This window comes from Vanessa atalanta, chromosome 13 (assembly GCF_905147765.1).
Source record: "Vanessa atalanta chromosome 13, ilVanAtal1.2, whole genome shotgun sequence".
NCBI classification, from domain to species: Eukaryota; Metazoa; Arthropoda; class Insecta; order Lepidoptera; family Nymphalidae; genus Vanessa; species Vanessa atalanta.
The window spans coordinates 5,294,538-5,314,120 of record NC_061883.1 but is presented as its reverse complement, the minus strand read 5'-3'; the positions used below and the strand labels follow the sequence as shown (position 1 = coordinate 5,314,120).

Sequence of the window (19,583 nt, the reverse complement as noted above, 5' to 3'; positions counted from 1 at the left end):
GGTGTACTTAATTATTTCTCAAATAAAAATGTACATTTAATGTCACAAAAACTTCTTCCATGTTTAGAAAATATGTTCCTAAACATAATTCATTATTATTGTTGAACTTAATAGAATTTTTATTAACCTTCCTGCCCATTTCAGTAAAATATGTATATAAAATTACAATAAAATATCTAAAAAATAAGTTTCGATTTGAAAAAAATATTGTACTGTGTTAGTACTATTAGATATTCAGGTTTATCGGGAAAGAAATCGACGTAAAAGAGACCGCTATAACGAAATAATTCAACAAGTTAACTGGATATTTTTATCCAATAAGTATTATATAAATCAATTAGGCAAGCAAACTTCTCGAAACCCCTGGACAAAAAATAACACATTAATGGAATATTACATAAAAAAAAAAAACAGTACAACCTGATGTAATTTCAGTTTAGTTACTTAATTTTTTTTTCCAATACCTTATAAAATAATATTTACATTGTCCATGTATACTTCTTAGCCTTAATTTTACCCTGCTTACAGCACAACTTGCTCCATACCAAAACAAGTATTGTCAATTGAATTGGCCTGTCCTTAATCATTTTACAAAACCCTGCCATTTTAAATTCGCCAATTTTTTTTTATTTTTTCTGACCTGATGATACCGTTAATTCTTTTGGAATAAAAGTAATATCACAATGATTAAAAAAAGTCATTTACGCGAAAAAAATATTTAAGTATTTATTTTCCTTTGAAAATAACATATACAAACAAGAAATTAAAAAAAAAAAGTTTCAGTTTATGAGTCTAGTGTTATTGTACTTCCTGCATAGGACTTATCTAGTCAAAAAAAATATATAAAGATCGAATTAGAAAAACATATTTTTTATCATAAATGGTCATTTTATAGAAGAATATTATATACCTTACAAGCAAAATTTATTTTTACACAATTTAATAAACATGGCATGCACAAACACTGTGCTTGGTTTGTTTTGTAGATTTGAACATATAAATTATCTACATCTTATAAAAATAGAAAAGGTATCAGTCAATATACCTATGTTACACATTTTAATTAATAATGATACAGTAATCAATTTAGCTTTTATAAACAACGGAGATGACTAATAAAACACAATTTGAAATGCATCAAAGACTTCCAGTGTGACTATAATTAGGCTCACAAAATATATACAATTAAACTGAAGAGCTACAAAATGATCTTTACTTTCCAAGTAAACAAAAACACTAATGTATTAAATACCTTATATTTGTTGACAAAGATAAATTCACTCATGAAAATTTAGTAATTTAGTATGGGCTATTAGTAATTTTGGCCAAATACTCAAGGACCCTGATAAAAAATTTACCTTTGATGAATATGAAAAGTTGTGATATGTCTATATTTTATAAATATTATAAGATAATATTTTCCATTATGAACAGGTAAGATATTTATAAACGAGTTGTGGTAAATCTGTTAATTTCTGCCAACTGTGCATCTCAAACCTCTAAGATTTTCAAATTATATCTGCAGGCATTTGGCACATACATTTAAAATAAAAGTATTAATAATAAAATAGTTTTCCAATACCAACATCAAAGCCTGCAGATGAAACAAACCTGCAATCCCCAAAAATACGAGTTGTAAACAATTTCACCATTACCTATATTTATACAAATAATTCCCTACTCTTACACACATAGATTCTAATTGACTTAAGCCTTCTCATACACTAAAATGTTTAGGTCAATTAGATTTAAATATTACATGGATAATAATGTATTTTAAAATTTATGAATTGTACATATTAAGAAAAAAAAAAAATCTTAAAATAAGCACACCTAAGGGTCAGAGAGTCCACTGTGCCTTTTTAAATGTTCACTGTTGTCATCACTGTCTGAATTTTTTCTTTTCCGATTATCAAACCTGACACCAGTTTCCTGTACAACTCTTTCACTATTTTTAATAGCAGAAATTATATTTTCCTTTGATGGAGCAATTAATTTTAATTCATCCACGCTTTCATTAACCGCTGGCTCCACCAAATGCATTACGATTCGTTCTAAACGCTTTGGATGTTCAACGGGGGCTTCATCAATGGCCAGTACTTTTTCACTCTCTAATCTTTCAGTATCCACCATCACAGAATATTTTCTTTTCATTTCCTCCATCATTTTTCTACCATATTCCTCTCCAACAACGCTGTTGACACATACAAAACTCTGTACTTTCTTAGTATCTTTGTCGATCTCTAGGAAACCTCTTGTTCTCATGTAAATAAAATGACCTGAACGTGACATGAGTCTGTAATATGATTCTCCAAACTCTCGACTTTGGTCATACATTTGTCTCAAGACACAAATCACCCAACGAACATCTTCCTTATGCATAAACACAAAGGCAGATGTCCCGGTAACTTCTTCAGTCATATAACCAGCAGCTAAAGAAATACTCTGATCACATTGCACTATGCGACCATCAATTAAGTGTCTTGTCCAATATTCAGAGTATGCAGTAGGTGGCAACATTCTAGCAGGCAAGCTATTCGATAAAACATGAACCATTCCTATAAAAACATAATCATTTCCACTTGAAGAAAAAGTACGATGGTGCCTAACTCTCTGCCTTCTAATGGTCTGCTCATCTTGGACACCATTGGCTGTGGCTCGATCAGAACGTCGTAGCATACCATCTATCCTACAGCGTTCATACCTTGGAGGATCAGATCTTGCTCCTGATCTCATTATTCTGAGATGGAAATTATGATGCTGTTCAAACAACTTAGCATTACAACCAGTCTGTAATTCTAGAGGATAAATATGTTGTCTTAGAATCTCTTTATCTTCATTGTGTATGTAATTATATATGTCTTGACCAAGAAGATCTATATGACAATATCCTAACTTCTCTTGAACATTAGGAGAGACAATAAATATACGACCTTTGCATGTAACAGCGAACATGAAGCCCCCAATAAGGTCAAAAATCTTTAATACAGCTGGAGACCATGTTTCAACATGGCAACATTTAATAGTATCACCAAAAACATGTTCATTTCGAAGTTTGTTAGCTGCAAGGCGTAGAACACTAGTTTTGTCAACTTTTCGTTGTGAATGTACAACATCAGAAAGTAAAGACATCATTTGAGCAATTTGAGAATTAAACTGACTTCTGCGATGTTTTTCAGCATTAATACGAGATTGCCGATCGCTTGCTTTGGAAATCGGTAAATCAGGCGAGTGTGCATCAGACGAAGAATCACCACAGCTTACATTTTGTAAATCAAACGCCTGGGGAACAGAGACTGCCATTCCAAAGTCTGGACTAGCCAGCCCTACCTGATTAGCCACACCAGCATGGACTCCTAGACGTGTGCTAGCTGGGCCGGGAGATTCCATCATTATCAACTAATCACAAGTGCCCTTGTTTAAAAGTCACTCATCAACACTCAATATATTTTTATAAATATAACAATAACATAGCTACATTGTCAATAACTAAACTATTGAACACCCATACTAATTACACATAGCTATCATGATGATTTTTAATGAATATTAGAAAATTTAACCTTTTTTATAAATGTAACATTTAATATTCACAGTGTAATTCCTCGTTATACACTATCACCGCACGGCACAAAACAGTACCTATAATAGATTTGACTGGAAAATACTGAGTCGCCAGCACTTCAATTTATTTACCCATAAAAGTGATTGAAAAAATTCCAAAAGTCCCCTCAATTAATATTTTTGAAAATTCGGAGAACTTAGGAAATGTAGTTTTTTTATTTAGATTAAGATTACGTAAGTTCCATAAAATAATTTGATTAAATATGGTATAAAAATTAGAAATATAGTATAACTGATTTATAGTAATAAAAATTCTACTCAAGTTAAGGTGACCAAATATTTTAATATTGTGTAATAATTGAACTAAGTTACTCCTAAATAATGAGTCACAATAATAATACTTTACTGCCAAAAAAATTTTTAGCAGAATATACAAAACAGTTCAAACAGTATCCATCAGTATTTTTTTAAATAAAGAGTATTTTAGGTTATCGAAATAAAAGCGTTTATTAATTTAACGAAATGTGATGTATACATTAAATTTAATGAAAATAAAAAAAAATGTGTTTCGTGATTAAAATCTTAAAATATCTCATAATATTTAAAATAAAAATTGGTAGTAAGTTTAAAGGGAAATCGTTGAAGTAGGTAACACTTGCTAAAGACGGTATACGATGTCAATTATACGAACTACAGATTATATGTCGATCATAAATCGATTAATAAATCCATAAACCATGTTATTATTATAATAACATAGCTTATGAATTTATAAATCGAATCAAAAATCTAACAGCAAATCAATAATATAAAAAATAGTAATAGTATTAAAAAAAAAGTAATCAAAAATTTTGTATTTGTTTTTGTTTCTTAACTTTAATGTTCTAAGCGCTCCAAACGCTGCCTTTTGGCATTAACTAAGAAGAATAAAGTATAAATAATGTGGCAAATTGTATGTCGGCTATTATAATTTAAAGCACACTTCGGACACACCCCATAATTTTGTTCTGTACAATTATAGCATTCCCTACAAAAATATCATGTTAAAATTCTGGTATTAGATGAAGCTTGCATAGTGTTACAATATATTTTTACTTGCTAAACTAGATGGAAAACCAAATAATACCATAAAAAGTTAATTAATTAATATTAAGAAGTAGCTTAACGTCAACTTATTATTTAGTATTTCTTCAACTTATCGACCGTAACACCGACTTTTATTTTATTCTAAGGGAAGTATTATATTTCACACGTATATTGGAGTCACAAGGGTTCTCTTATTTTCAATTGTATTATCAATTATTAATAAAATACTATTATGTCGTTTCAATTAAGCTGAGTTTGGTTTCGTTGAGAAAGTACAAACCATTCGAAGTTACTTCAAATCAGCCTCAATGTTGTCTATTAAATATTATGTAAACTCGCTTGCAACAAATATTATCAATGAGTATTATAAAAACCAAACCTTTTAAAAATCATTATTTATTCTCTTATAATTAATAATAGAGCATAAAACTGTAAGAGACGCTTACTAATATAATTATCAATTTGTTTTTATTTCGGTTCATGAACGTTGTAATCGATTATTAGAAATCCTTTAAAAAAACAAGTTTACAATATGTAAAATAATATATATATATATATATATATATATATATATATATATATAATTATAATCGTGTTACCTTAATACAAAATAAATATTGATCTTTAAGCAAAATTAGAAGTCCTACAGCCTATGTACTACAAGGAGTACTTTATATTTATAATCACAGATGTTACTACGATTATGGCACTTAATAAATCGATTTTTATGACAATGACATTTCTTAAATCAAAACAAGATTCGAATTGTTTTATAAATTTACTGTAATACTGTTTAATTTATTAAACGGATTGACACGGTTTTAGGTTTAGTTTTTTTAAAATTGTAAATACGTTAAGAATTTATATTAGGTACTTAAGAATCGTCGCTAAAGGGATACTATTTATACAAAAAAAAAAAAATCTATAATGATATTTAACATTGTTTAAATAGTAGTCGTATTAATTTTATTATTTGAGTACATGTTATCATCAAGCAAACCGGTTTCGCTAAGTATGCTCTAACATATTTCGTGTCAAATCTCAAGTGAGGAAAATCGAACAAGTTAGTGAATCTCGATTGTTACGAAAATGTGGCTAAAAAATTTTGTCTTATTCTTAATATTCCAAATTATCATCGCCGGAGAAGGTAAACCTCTATTCATCCTCATTCAGTATTTTAGTGTTCCATTGACTTTAAATAAATTATGCTTTTTGTTTAGTTGGCGATAATTGCATACCGCACGAAGAAGTTGATGAAGGAATTTGCAAATCCGTGATCGATTGTGAGGTAGCAATAAGGTCAGTGACTAAATGATAACCTTCAACAATATATGAAAATAGCAAAGCATAACACACAATTGCATTAATTTTATATTATCAATTACCCATAAATGCATGCAAACTAAACTAATATTTAACATAAACATATAAATATTATCGAAATATAAAAATATTAAATATTCTTTTTTATAAATGATGTCATCTATCCAATTGATAATCTAAAGTTAATTGATTATCTATAAAAACATTAGCTATTCACAGTGAAGAAACTTTGATTATATCTCTTAAAAGCTCTGGATTTACCTTTGCAGCTGGTACCAAATAAGGAATCTTAGTTTTTAATAAATCTAGCCAGATTATGTAAAACAAATCAAATTTGACTAAATCATTAACAAAATAAGCTTACCATTATCTTATATTTTTTACTGTATGCTAAGTTTACAATCTTTTATGCCTAAATTTGTTATAAACTAATTAAATTTATGTTAAATATATAATATTATATAAGCAGGCACCACTGAAATTTCATGTGCTTAATTTGTGTTTATAATTCATTTCATGCTCGGCGGTGAAGGAAAACATAGTGAGGAAACCTGCATGTGTCTAATTTCCACGAAATTCTGCCACATGTGTATTCCGCCAACCCGCATTGAAGCAGCGTGGTGGAATATGCTCCAAACCTTCTCCTCAAAGGAGAGGAGGCCTTTATCCCAGCAGTGGGACATTTACGGGCTACTAATGCTAAAAAAAAAATATATAATATTATGTATATATTTTTATTAACAGGTTATTCTTTGTTATTTTAAGTATGAAATAATAAAAGAAACAATAAAACTAGTATAACCTTAATTTATTTGTAGTAGAGGACTTCTATAATCACTTGAATTTTAAATTTTTAAACATTACCAATAAAAGAAAATTGTTTCTTTTTTTCAGAACAATACAACAAAATGGAAACCATCCTTTTAGAAGATGTGGTTTTCATAAAGATATGGAAATTGTATGTTGCCCAACTAGAAAATATGTAGTACCAAAACCAACAAAAAAACCTGCCACCAAACCAACAGCGGATAAATTTGGTAAATAAATATAAAATTACAGAGTCATTTTTGTTCCACTAAACATTAACATTTTAGTTTTTTTTTTTATATTTCAATTGATATAATATAGTAAAATAAACAAAATTAACATAATCCATACAATCTTTGCTGTATTAGGCAATACAAACAGTCTTTAATTAATATATCATAATTAATATTACAACACTATTTCAGTCTTATTTATTTATTATTTGTTTAAGTTCTGATAGCACTTCTAATTGCATGTTTTTTGTGAGTCCATAATTAATATTAAAGATTGTTTGATGATTTAGAACAGTGATATTGCATCAATTTAATGTTTAAGTTGTATACTTGTCTTTACTCCTCTAATGGTTGAAATGAGCTTTGCCCAACTTTACATTATACAAACTAAAGTTATAAGAAGATTAGATGTCATTATTTTTTTAGTGTTTACTCTCATTTTCTTTGCTCAATATCTTTTAATTGTACACAGTCAACATAAATATTAAAGTTAAATAAATTACTTACCAAAAATATTATTTTTTACAGGTGATACAAATACTCGCTCTCTAAGAATTGCAGATAAGGGTTCGTTTACATGTTTTATTTATAAGAATACATCATGGAAAGATTTTTTGGGCTTTGACTCAAACACACTTGTTTTTTCTTACATTAAATCTTTTACTATAAATAAAGTTTACCCTCCAATTTTAAATGGCTGATTCTCAATAGTTTTATGTAAACATATTTTTAACTATTTGTTTCCTATTTACCAATAAAAAGTATATTACAATTTATTTAAAAGTGTGGCTTACTAAATTTGTTTAGATGCATATTATATATAAGTCTTGTGTTTAAAGAATAATTATAATTTATATTTAAGCCCCAAAACAATTTAAACATCATAATGTAATAGAGCAGATAATGTAAATTTTCAAGTCAGCCCTTTTATTTATCAATAATTATATTAATATTATAACTTTAAATATTGTTTTTAAAAATAAAAAAAATTACAATCTTAAGATTTTTTGAGATTTAGTTATTTTTTTTTATATTTTTGTTTTTCAGAATGCCAGAAGATTGTTGAGACAAGCTTGCCCCCACTAGGTTTACATATAATAGGTGGGGAAACTGTATCACTTGGGGAATTCCCACACATGGTAATATAATTTTCCTGTAATACTTATAAATATAACAGAAGATATATTAACACTCCTCGAAATATGTTCTTTATATATAACCAACCAAAATATTTTAATAAATCACACAGTAGGCCAATAAAGTAAATTTTAAATTATTTTTAAAAACTACTTATATAATATTAGAATTTCTAAGAATGAGTTTTTAAAGGTATTGTCATGTATGGCAATTTATTAAATTAAATACTAATTAAGGGAATTACTTCATGATTTATAAAATATGAAACACAGGTCAATATGTGGGTTTTTTTAAAGATTGACTCATAATTGTTCAAGTTTTCCTGTTAGTCAATCGAGAAACATCGTTAACTTTAATGTATTAATTATTATGTTAATAAATTTCGATTTTATCTTTATATAACTAATATGTTTATAGCTAATTCGAATCATACAGGAGGTAAATATCCAAGATTTTATATTGAGTTGACCCAATAAAATTGGCTGAGATCTTGAATAAGCTATGATATTTGTTACTCATACATGAAAGAATGGCTTTTTGAATCTCAGTGTAGTTTTTATCTTTGAAAGTAACATTGTATTTGTTGACTAGAAAACTGTTGCGTTATAAATAAAAACATATACATAAATCATGAACATTTTGTTTGCGTACACAAGCAAACCATATGGAATATTTAAATCTAATGTTTGTTTACCTTTATTGTATTTGATTGGAAGAGAATATACATTTGTTTGAAGATTTAGTGTAAGATTCGATATTTCCGATTATGAATGACACAAAATGTGAAATCAACATTTAATAAATACAATAATTATAACGAGTAATTTAAAAACACGCAAGCGTCTGCGGTAACCCAAACCCTTTCTTGAGGGTTTTTGCATACAGACGGGAATCTCCAATGCTGCAACAGTGGATTAAGTTACACGCTTCATTATATTGAAGATAGTTATAATGAAAATATTGTACCCCTCCTAACGTTAGTATTTATAAAATAATGGTTAGTAACACCATATGGGTTAGGGTTGAAATGAAATGTTGTTATTATTATTAACGCGTAGCATTTAACATTATAGGTGGCGCTGGGGTATGAACGAACTGATGGTTTCGACTTTCTCTGTGGCGGGTCATTGATATCGCGAACGTTCGTCCTTACAGCTGCTCACTGTGTGGACACTTTGGACCAGTAAGTAATGTCTCGCTGCTATGTAAAGGCCTCCCCTCCCCATAAGTATGCTTCTACCTTATTTCACCAAACTGTTTTAGTGCATGATGATGCACTAAAGAGGCTTAACACTGTTTTTATTCTGGCAATGAATTATGTGCCTTGGTGCTAAAAGGGCAAATATTAAAAAGCCTGATACATTTGACTTAGTTGATTTCTTAGCTTTATAGTTAATGCCAAGTTGCAATGTTGATACGCCTCTCTTAGCAATTTCAATTTCTTTATAATATCTTTCTATATTATGGTTTGGGGAAACGCAGCCGTTTGCCATATTATATTTAATCGGCGGAAGGGCTTTTTAGTGCAATCAATAACCTAAAAGCTAAAGAAACATCGAAGCATACATTTAAATAATTTGAAATATTAACTGTTGCTTCTTAATTCATGTTATGTGATATTATTTATGTGCAGAAAAATATTAAAAAAAAAGCAAAACCCCTCTTAGTTTCTTTAGTCAGGCCTTACTATATCAGGATATTTTATTTTTCGGTCCGTTGGTAGTTTTAATTTGACAATGGATAAATAAGTTAAGTAGTAATGCTTCTTTAATTATAATATGACTTGATTTGTTTTGACTTAACTTTTGCAATCAGAATAAAAACAAAGAACAAATCTTGGTTTGGTCAAATTTTATATTGTTCGTATCAGTAGTATAGTAAGTTCGCAGAGCCGACCCAGTGGCTAGAACGCGTGCATCTTAACCGATAATTTCGGGTTCAAACCCAGACAGGCACCACTGAAATCTCATGTGCTTAATTTGTGTTTATAATTCATCTCGTGCTCGGCGGTGAAGGAAAACATCGTGAGGAAACCTGCATGTGTCTAATTTCAACGAAATTCTGCCACATGTGTATTCCGCCAACTCGCATTGGAGCAGCGTGGTGGAATATGCTCCAAACCTTCTCCTCAAAGGGAGAGGAGGCCTTTATCCCAGCAGTGGGACATTTACGGGCTGCTAATGTAATGTAATGTATCAGTAATGATAAGCTTAGGTCATTTTAGCACTTATAATACCAGACCTTCGAATTGTAAACACCAATTGAAAAATCTCCTGCCCGTGACGTTTCACAAAAATATAGTATATATCAAGCGACCGTGACTCGGGAATCAATTTCTCTTGCAAGTTCATTATAGATACACTATAGTACCTCTTGTTTTTGGCAATAAGTAATTTCCCCAAATCAGTGGAATCGAGCTATCGATCATATTATTTCTTCGGAATTCAACATTTTCTTTAAGTTTGCGTTTGTCCATTACTTCCCAGAATATGATCCTAATTTGAGAAATTATTGAATGCTGTAATATACTTTTATTATAAATCAATAAATTCCTCGTTGTATTTCCGTAAATTCACTACTTTTAGAAGGTTTGTCAATTTCACACAACCCATCGGACAGCGCCTGCAATCCACGTCTAGTTCTAAAATACGTAGATACATCAATAAATATATTGTGATAGGAAAGAGAAAAACTATTAATATAAAGGCAAAAAGTACAAGTAAGTAATTAAGTGTTAGCGATTTACACGTAAATTATATTAATAGTCGTAATATTTGAAAAAAATCGGATTCCATATAATAAATGTAAAAAAATATTAATTCAAGGCTCAACAATATACAATAAGCAATATAACACACTTTCTAGGAATAACAATGACATTGATATTTATCGTTACAGCTTGTTCAAATACAGAGTGTCTAACTAAACTTTTGAACTAACGAAAACATGTTTAATTAATTAACTTATGTTTTAGTTTCTAATTTATATCTGTGTTTACTGTTATGTATTATTTTTTATCGTAACTGTATTTAAATATTTTTTGCTTAATAATGCATGTTGAGGAGCGCACAACTTTTAAACCGTATATTGTTTAATATTATGAATATTTATTTACTGTGTACGTTATGTGGGATAAATTAAATAAATAAATTATATATTCTGCCTTTATTTGGAATATAAATTAAATTATGTTATAAATGTTATTATTCTATTTTATAGGGTGAAGCCGAGTATAGCTCGCATGGGAACAATAGAGATTGGTGACAGACAGTGGAGCGACGAGACAGATGGAAGAATAAATGAAATTATAACACACCCGTCATACAAAAGGCGTACTAAATACCACGATCTGGCTTTATTGAGGTAGGTACAACTTTGACCCATTGACTCTCAAGATCATTTATTATAACTATCTCAGATGCAAGTAATTAAGATACTATGATATTTATGCAAAGGAAAATGGTCTTTATTAAATGTACAAGGTATTTAAGGTATTTAATTGGATAAGGATTAATGCTGTATTGCTTAAAATCGCTTCGAAAATAAGCGATAAGAGATAGTACCAACGCGGACTTTTTTGAAGACCTTTTTAAAGTGTACAATACTGTACTGTACATTATTGTGATCTATCTCGTAGGGTTCAGCCAGCGTTTGCAATGTAAGCACAAAAAAAATATTTATTTAGGCCAACACTTCAGAAACCTCTAAAATTATCAGTGCTCCTCTACAATATTGTGAATGTATTATAAATATAAACCTTTCTCTTGAATCAATCGGTCTATTAAAAAAAACCGTTTTACACTATGTAATGATACTGTATGCATAAATGTCTAACGATACAATAACCGATTACTGTAAATAGTTAGTTAATGTAGTTCCACCAAAGAGACGAGTGCGTCGTGACAATCCTTCTGTCCAATCTTTTTGATTTTGCCGTCTCTTCATTCCATGATGTCACTTACCATAACACCTGACCTAATTATTTGATACACTGTCATATATCATTAACTAAGCCCAGCAACATATATGTCCTATATGTGAGGATGTATGCTGGTAATCTGTATATAATAGATTTAGGCACAGTTTGACCGACCACCATTATTATGTCGGCGATTTTGTGTTTTGTCATGTAGTAGGAATGCAATACATAAAATACTATTCATACTGCTGTACCTCGCCACTAATTGGCGCTGCAGCACATTTTATACCCGTAAAAATATTCCATATGACAATTAGTATATATTTGAGCCCGGAAAATTTATTAGGGCCAGTCTTATCGGATAATATTTTACTTAGACACAGAGAGGCATTACGACGCACGCCGCCGGGTTTTAGCTAATATATAGTTCATTTCGAAATAAATATTTAATTATCAATGAGCGTATTAGGGCTTTCTGCCAACAAATGATCCTGAATATTTCCGTTCTCTGATCAACCCTACCACGGATTGAGCGAGTAATTGTAGGAGGATTTTCCGCTTCTATCTAAATCGAGGAAGAGAGTAATTGAAATCTCTTCTACTCCAACTTAACCATGTCTACGAAAGTGAGACACCTACACTCGTTAACTGCAGAGGTCAAGGCAGCTACTCAAATGAGTCGTAAATTCCCAAACCCGCGGAGGGTTGCTTCCGCACCGCCCTATGTAAATGGAGGTAATATTGTAAAAGTAGAGAGCCCTCGCTACATAACGGTGCATCAGTTTATACAATGGTAGCAAAACATTGAACACTTTAAGTTCACTTAGTAGCAATATTTATAAGAGTGCTGGTATAATGTTAATAGCATTTTTGTTTTTCATTTACAATTCCCGCTAAAATATTTTTCTTATTTCAAGGTTAGAGAGTCCGGCGCAGTTTTCAACGAATTTAAACCCTGTATGCCTGTATACTAAAACCGATAATCCTAGAGTGCCACTAACGATCACCGGTTGGGGTAAAACTAGTACCACAAGTAAGTCCACTAACATAATATAATGTACGAATTTACAAAAACGTTAGAATATATAAATTTATTAACAGGGATTATTACTAAATTTATATATTCCACACACTTTTTATCTTATCTTGATAAAATAAATGATTAAACAATTGAATGTTACAACCAAGCTATTTAGTAAATACAGCATACAATATGTTTTTTGTAAAACACATACATATTTTTATGTTTTTTATAAATTGATCACGAATGATTTAGAATATACCTTAAATATACGTCATGCATGCAATGGCATGCCAACTAAAAGCGCCGATGGCATTACCCACGATTTCATAACATTAATTAAAGCCTAAATTAAAAATATTGAGATTAATTTAGGTCGGTGTATATATTTCGAAATTACTAGAATGCTGCAGTTACACAAACTATAAGTAACTAAAACAATTATTTTATCAGGGATCCTATGTATCAATTTCAGATCTGGATACGGTTATGAGAATAAAATTTTAAAAATAGCAGACACAGTTATGTTTACAAAATTATTTCGGATTATCCGATTGTTTCAGTTACTAGTTATATAGTTAATATTAAAATATATAGAAATTGTAAAAGAGAAAATTAGAAGGTAGCAGTATGACTTTATTTGTAAGCTATTATTTAGTGTTAGGTTCAACACTACACAAAAAAAATATAAATTATTTTATATCGGATTCAATTTCGGAGTTCCATAACATCCCTGATTTATATATTTATTTAAATAATAATTTCCTTTCATATTACTATTTAAAATTTGCGTTTAAACATAAAGTAATTATATGCTTTGTCGAATAAAAATATATTTTTTTTACGTACAACTCAATAACTTTATCTAGGTTGTATAAATTTACCTATGGGATGGAACTTTTATTTTTTCACTATCTTTAGGTTATCTCATCTTTAAGTTTAGCATACCCCCTAAGAACAAGGACAAGAGAAAAAACCTTCCTTTCCTTATAGCATTGCCAGTAGGCAATTGGACCACCTGATAGTAAGGCGTCACCATTGCACATAGACCTTGGGAACTGAGGCTCACTCACCCTTCAAACCGGAACACAACAATATTAAGTACTGCTGCTTGGCAGTAGATTATGTTATGAATGGGTGGTACCTCTCCAGGGAGGCATTACTCGCCCCTACTTTGCAACCTCTGCAAAGTATCTAGTAACCATCTATACTCTATTCCAATAGGAATAGGAAAGAACCAAAACAAATCGTACTTTTCAATATAACGAGTGTTTTGTTGATAAGTCCGCTTTATGATTTACTACAAACAGTTCTTGATTAATACATCTTCACTTTTAATATAACAATATTTCACTTAACTACGTAAATCCACTTAAATTTGACCTTCAAAGTAACGAAAACAGTTTTGCCGACATTCAAAATGCTATTTTTCGATGAACGAACAATTAAAATGGAGGCCTCACTAAGGATGTTCGCTAAACGAATGGAGAATTAATAAATTTATACAGATAAAAAATATATTATTTTAGTTTTAACATACAGTTTAGATTTTTTTTAAATATATATTTATTTAATTGGTTATAATATAGATTAAAATATAATATAGAAAGTTACATATTATTCGATAAAAATGTTAAAATTTTATGTAGTAAGGTATATACAAAAAATTTAAAAGAATTAACTCATTTTACAGAAATAAAAAATCTTTAGATATAGATCAGTTTTATGCAAAGCAACACTTAATTTATAGTTTTGAAAATAATACAAAAGTAAGATATTATTCGGAATTATCCAAAGGTTTTTTTTTACGACCTGGCTTTGTTTAAGCGAATTGTAATTGTAACCGATTTAGTATTTACGATCTTTTGCTTTTGCCTACTGACTTTTGATTTGCCATCAACACGGCCTACGCTGATTGGACATTACTTTTTCGGTTTGAAGATTAAGATAAGATGTTATTTTTAATTACATTTTGTTTTTTCAAAAAATTGAATGCTAATAAATGTATTTCAAGGTCAAAGTCGTTTTAGATATATGAAGTAAGAGTTTCTTCGAAAGATATATAAAATGTTATTTATTCAAATCCTTAATATTATACAATACGTCATATGTCTTGAAAATGCCACTTTATTATTGATACATACAATGTTTCTTTTTATTAATGAAGGAAAAAAAATCTATTCATATAAATGAAATTGTGAGTGTGTTTCTATGACTTATCACTGAAAATAAGTACCTCTTAATAATAAGGCTATTTGCGAAATACAACTCCAAATCAAAACTAACGACCTAAATTTTATTAAAGTATAAAAATGCTGCTATCTAAAAATTTGAATATGTACCTTTCTTGCATTTTATATAAAATTTATTTAAAAAATTACGTAAAACCAATAAACTATATCATTCCTTAGCATTCTTTACCCATTCACTCAATAATTTTCTCCTCACTAGTGTAACTAAAATGTCATGTCAATTCAAGGTCAAAGTTGTTTATTTATCTTTTCTTCTATTCCCATTGGAATAGAGTATACATACATCCATCTACATGTATAAGAAGCAATCTCAACCCCTCCATGAAATGAAGTCTCTCGATAAATGTAAGATCAAAGGACAAGAGAAGGAAAGAATCAGTTTTGTGTCATTGATCATGTTATTCATTTCACAGGAGACGTAAAAAGTACGTTATTGCTGAAAGCTAACGTGACCGTTGTACCAAGGGCTAAGTGCGGTGAATCCTATACGAACTGGCGGAAACTTCCCGTGGGTATTTCCGAGGAACAGATATGCGCGGGAGATCCTCAAGGACTACGAGACACTTGCCAGGCACGTATATATGATATGTAGAACAAATTTTGCCTAATATATTAAAAAAAATAAAATAAAAAAAAAGCAATAAAAGTTGAATTCAACTATATATATTTAAAAAATAAATTTATTTCTGATTAGTTGATGACTCTGACGAATTCGATCGTTTTAGTACACATACGCATTCCTGTACACATACACATTCCACGCAGTATACAAAGAAATACAGCAGTTTAAGTCGCATCCCACACCGAGCACATCGAACTGCGCACGGTGGGAACAGTTCACGGGCTGAATAGTCTGCTACCGAAGGGTGCATCTGTGTGAAGTGTTTGCAAAGTATCTGTATCAAGCACACAAACAATTGTACGATGTCACTGCTATAGCGCGCTAACGGGCGGGCACTGGTTGCAGGGCGACTCGGGTGGGCCGCTGCAGGGGCTGACGGAGCGCGACGGGCAGTACCGGCTCGTGGGCATCACGTCGTTCGGGCGCGGCTGCGGCTCGCCCGTGCCCGGCGTGTACACGCGCGTCTCGCACTACCTCGACTGGATCGAGAGCGTCGTCTGGCCGTCCTCTGACTAGACCGGATCTTAATATTACTATGGACATTTAGTGGTAAAGATCTAATGAGGACTCGAATAGATATCGATAACCCGAGGCCACTTTCTTCATATCTTCAACTTGTAGGATGCACTATTTAGTACGTAGTCCGTCCGTAGTCAAATCTTTGTATCTCCCATTCTTTTGTGTACAATGTAGTGACAATTTGAATGTTCAATATTGAAAGTAAAATATAGTGATACCGTCGTTACTTCTGATTTTCCATAACACAAGTGCTTTAGCTACATACATTGGGATCAGAGTAATGTATGTGATGTTGTCCAATATAAAAAATATAAAAAAAATAAAAGTCACGATAATATCGAAAGAGAAGCGAAGGATTAATTTATTAGGTATTATTATTATACTGTTTCGTTAATTTAAATAGCTTTATTCTTTCTAATTTTGTTTAAAATATCATGTAATTCAAAATTTGATTCGTTTAATTTCGACGTTAACTATTGAAGTTCATATACATTCGAATTGATTTATTCTAGTTAATTAGAGACCATTCATACATTATATATTAATTATAGCCCTTCAAATTTATATGTAATGTAAACAATAGGCTTATGTCTACTTCTGGTGCTTCTCCAGGATTCTGCTCTGAGCATTTTTACGTAGTTGTAAAAATATAGAAAAGCTCTACTAAGTAATATATATATAATGTATATGTAGAACTCAAGCAATGTGATATGTTTTCGCTCCTAGCGATTGCTAATTATTATCTAACATTGATTATTTCCACTGATAGTTTTAGATGTAGATTTTTTTACTTGATGCTTAAAACCGATGACAATTTTATACTTCTTACTATAGTCGCGGTTCTTTACGTTACTTAACTTTATAAAGGTGTCTATATCTACTATATGAGCAAATTATATAGAAATTTGCTTAGTATAGCATGATTACTCTTTTTGTTACAATTTAATAAAGACTGCATATGTAGAACAAAAAGTTGTAGACCTCTGTCACATTATGTATTCCTAATATTGAACTGCTCTTGTAACATTATAGTAGGTACTAAAATGTGGCGCTCTTGTATCTGTCTCTCTGTTTCTATATATAAATATTTACTGATATACTTGTTATGGTTATTTTATTCCATGTTTATCCGTTGTAATAAATTGAATAAAATCAAAATTGTCAAGTCTCATAAATATCGTGCACTAGTCAATGATGAAAAACGAAGCTCTCTATTTTTAGTAAAATATTTTTGTGATTTAAATATTTTTGTCTTAGCATATTTTTACATCAATACCGAAGTTTCTGAATATGTAATGAAATGTGAATAAATATTTATACTTTTTTAATTTGATTCATCATGTCTACCTCCATCCACCTAGTGCTAGGTGTAACTTTCCTCATATCCCTATTTAATTAATTCTCTAACTATTTTTTTTAGACGAAACAACTCTAAAAATAAACTAAACATATAAACTGTAAAATAAAACGTAAGTATACGCTAAAGTCAAGAAAGTAAAAAATAATACCTATACCTAAACCTGACTTTGGTTGAGAAAAAGCCTTGGAAAATGTTTTTAGATTTGTCTTAACCTTTTTTAACAGGTAATTTGCAAAAAACAAAAGCCTTAACATCATACTCGAAACGGCTATTTTTCTCACAATCAGTCAAAGCCAAAGGTAAAGCCTAGTAGTCCCCAGTACCTACATACAAGGACCTTAAATTGTTTTGTGACATACAAATGTAAAACTATGTGAGTGCCTTTTTTGCAATGAGTCCGACAAATTTCTAATGCGAAAAGTTTCGGCGCTGCTGCGTTTTCGAATGCTCGATTCCTGGAGTTGTCGACATGACGTCATTATGACTCCGTATATACGGAGATTTTTTTTAATAAAATTCTTTTAAAAATTGTGGTCAATTTGTCCGACAAAAATCATGTTAATATAAATATCAATCCATATTATTTAATATAATAAATGCGAAAGTAACTCTGTCTGTCTCGCTTTCACGCCAAAACTACTGGACCGATTTAAATGAAATTTGGTACACAAATAGTCTAGAGCCTGAGAAAGGAGCCTTTTATTTGAAAAAAAGTTCTGTAAAGGGGTGAAAAGGGGGATGAAAGATTGTAAGTTGTTGAAAATATTGTCATTTTTAGTACTAGAAGCATAAAACTTATATTTTAATCTATATATAACATATAATGACACCAAATGACAAAAAGAAATTTTGGAAATTCTTCGTATACAGATTAGTCTGGAAGTCCGTCATTTTTAAAGTTAGAAGCATAAAATTTTATTTTTGGGCTACCGATTAAAAATGCGTTGATTCGCATTTAAGCATTTCTGGATATTCTACCCTAAGGGCTGAAATACACACCAATGTGGTATACAAAGAGGTCTTACATTAACGTAATATTTGAAGTAAATTTGTAAATATATTTTTATTCTATATGCCGCGGGTAACAGCTAGTATTATTTATACGACAATCATATTAAGACAAACACAATTTTACTAATATATAATCATCCTAGCATTTTTGTATCCATATATATCGTTCCTACACCCATTACAAAAAAAATATAGTTTGTAGTCTTAGCGCCATCTATCACACCCGTGTGGTAGCTTATTCGAAATAATTGTAAGTGTTAAACAATAGTGTACGTAATTATTGTGACTGCCCAGAGAGGTCTCTAATTATAGAGTACATTTGGTGTTATAAATAACTAACTATCCGTCCCGACTTCGTTCGGGTAAAATTCAGATTTCAGAAAGAGTTACGATGTCAAATAATACTATGAGATGCAATTGTTTAATATTTGTATGTTTTATAAATTAAATATTTTTATTTCTATCTTAACAAAACAAATAATTACGCAGTTGTGCCTTCAGCAATTTATATTATTCATTAAAGTGAGTTTAAAATTTCAAATAATGCTTAAATAAATATTTTCAAAAACAGAGATAAAGATAATGAATAATTTTAACCAGTCGGTAATATTACAGCAAAACAAACAAACACATTTTTTTTTATAAATATTATAATATTCAAAGTTATGTACAAACAGTTATTTTTTTTATTATTTCGCTTAGGATTGCCTGAGTCATACCATACCATAT

At 30.2% G+C, this 19,583-nt stretch overlaps 2 protein-coding genes across 2 annotated transcripts; one reads left to right on the top strand and one right to left on the bottom strand.

Moving 5' to 3' along the window:
• Nucleotides 1-704: 704 nt before the first annotated feature.
• On the bottom strand, nucleotides 705-3,652 carry LOC125068072 (aryl hydrocarbon receptor nuclear translocator-like protein 1). Its single transcript, XM_047677063.1, has one exon. The coding sequence runs from the start codon at nucleotides 3,391-3,393 to the stop codon at nucleotides 1,834-1,836; it is 1,560 nt and encodes a 519-aa protein (XP_047533019.1). The 5' UTR covers nucleotides 3,394-3,652; the 3' UTR covers nucleotides 705-1,833.
• Nucleotides 3,653-5,462: 1,810 nt separating this feature from the next.
• Nucleotides 5,463-17,811, top strand: LOC125068270 (serine protease persephone-like). The gene is made up of 10 exons (XM_047677365.1): nucleotides 5,463-5,797; nucleotides 5,871-5,949; nucleotides 6,868-7,010; nucleotides 7,542-7,580; nucleotides 8,061-8,152; nucleotides 9,224-9,333; nucleotides 11,370-11,513; nucleotides 12,987-13,102; nucleotides 15,756-15,913; nucleotides 16,310-17,811. Exons 1-10 carry the CDS (start codon nucleotides 5,740-5,742, stop codon nucleotides 16,478-16,480), a joined length of 1,110 nt encoding a protein of 369 aa, XP_047533321.1. The 5' UTR covers nucleotides 5,463-5,739; the 3' UTR covers nucleotides 16,481-17,811.
• Nucleotides 17,812-19,583: the final 1,772 nt, after the last annotated feature.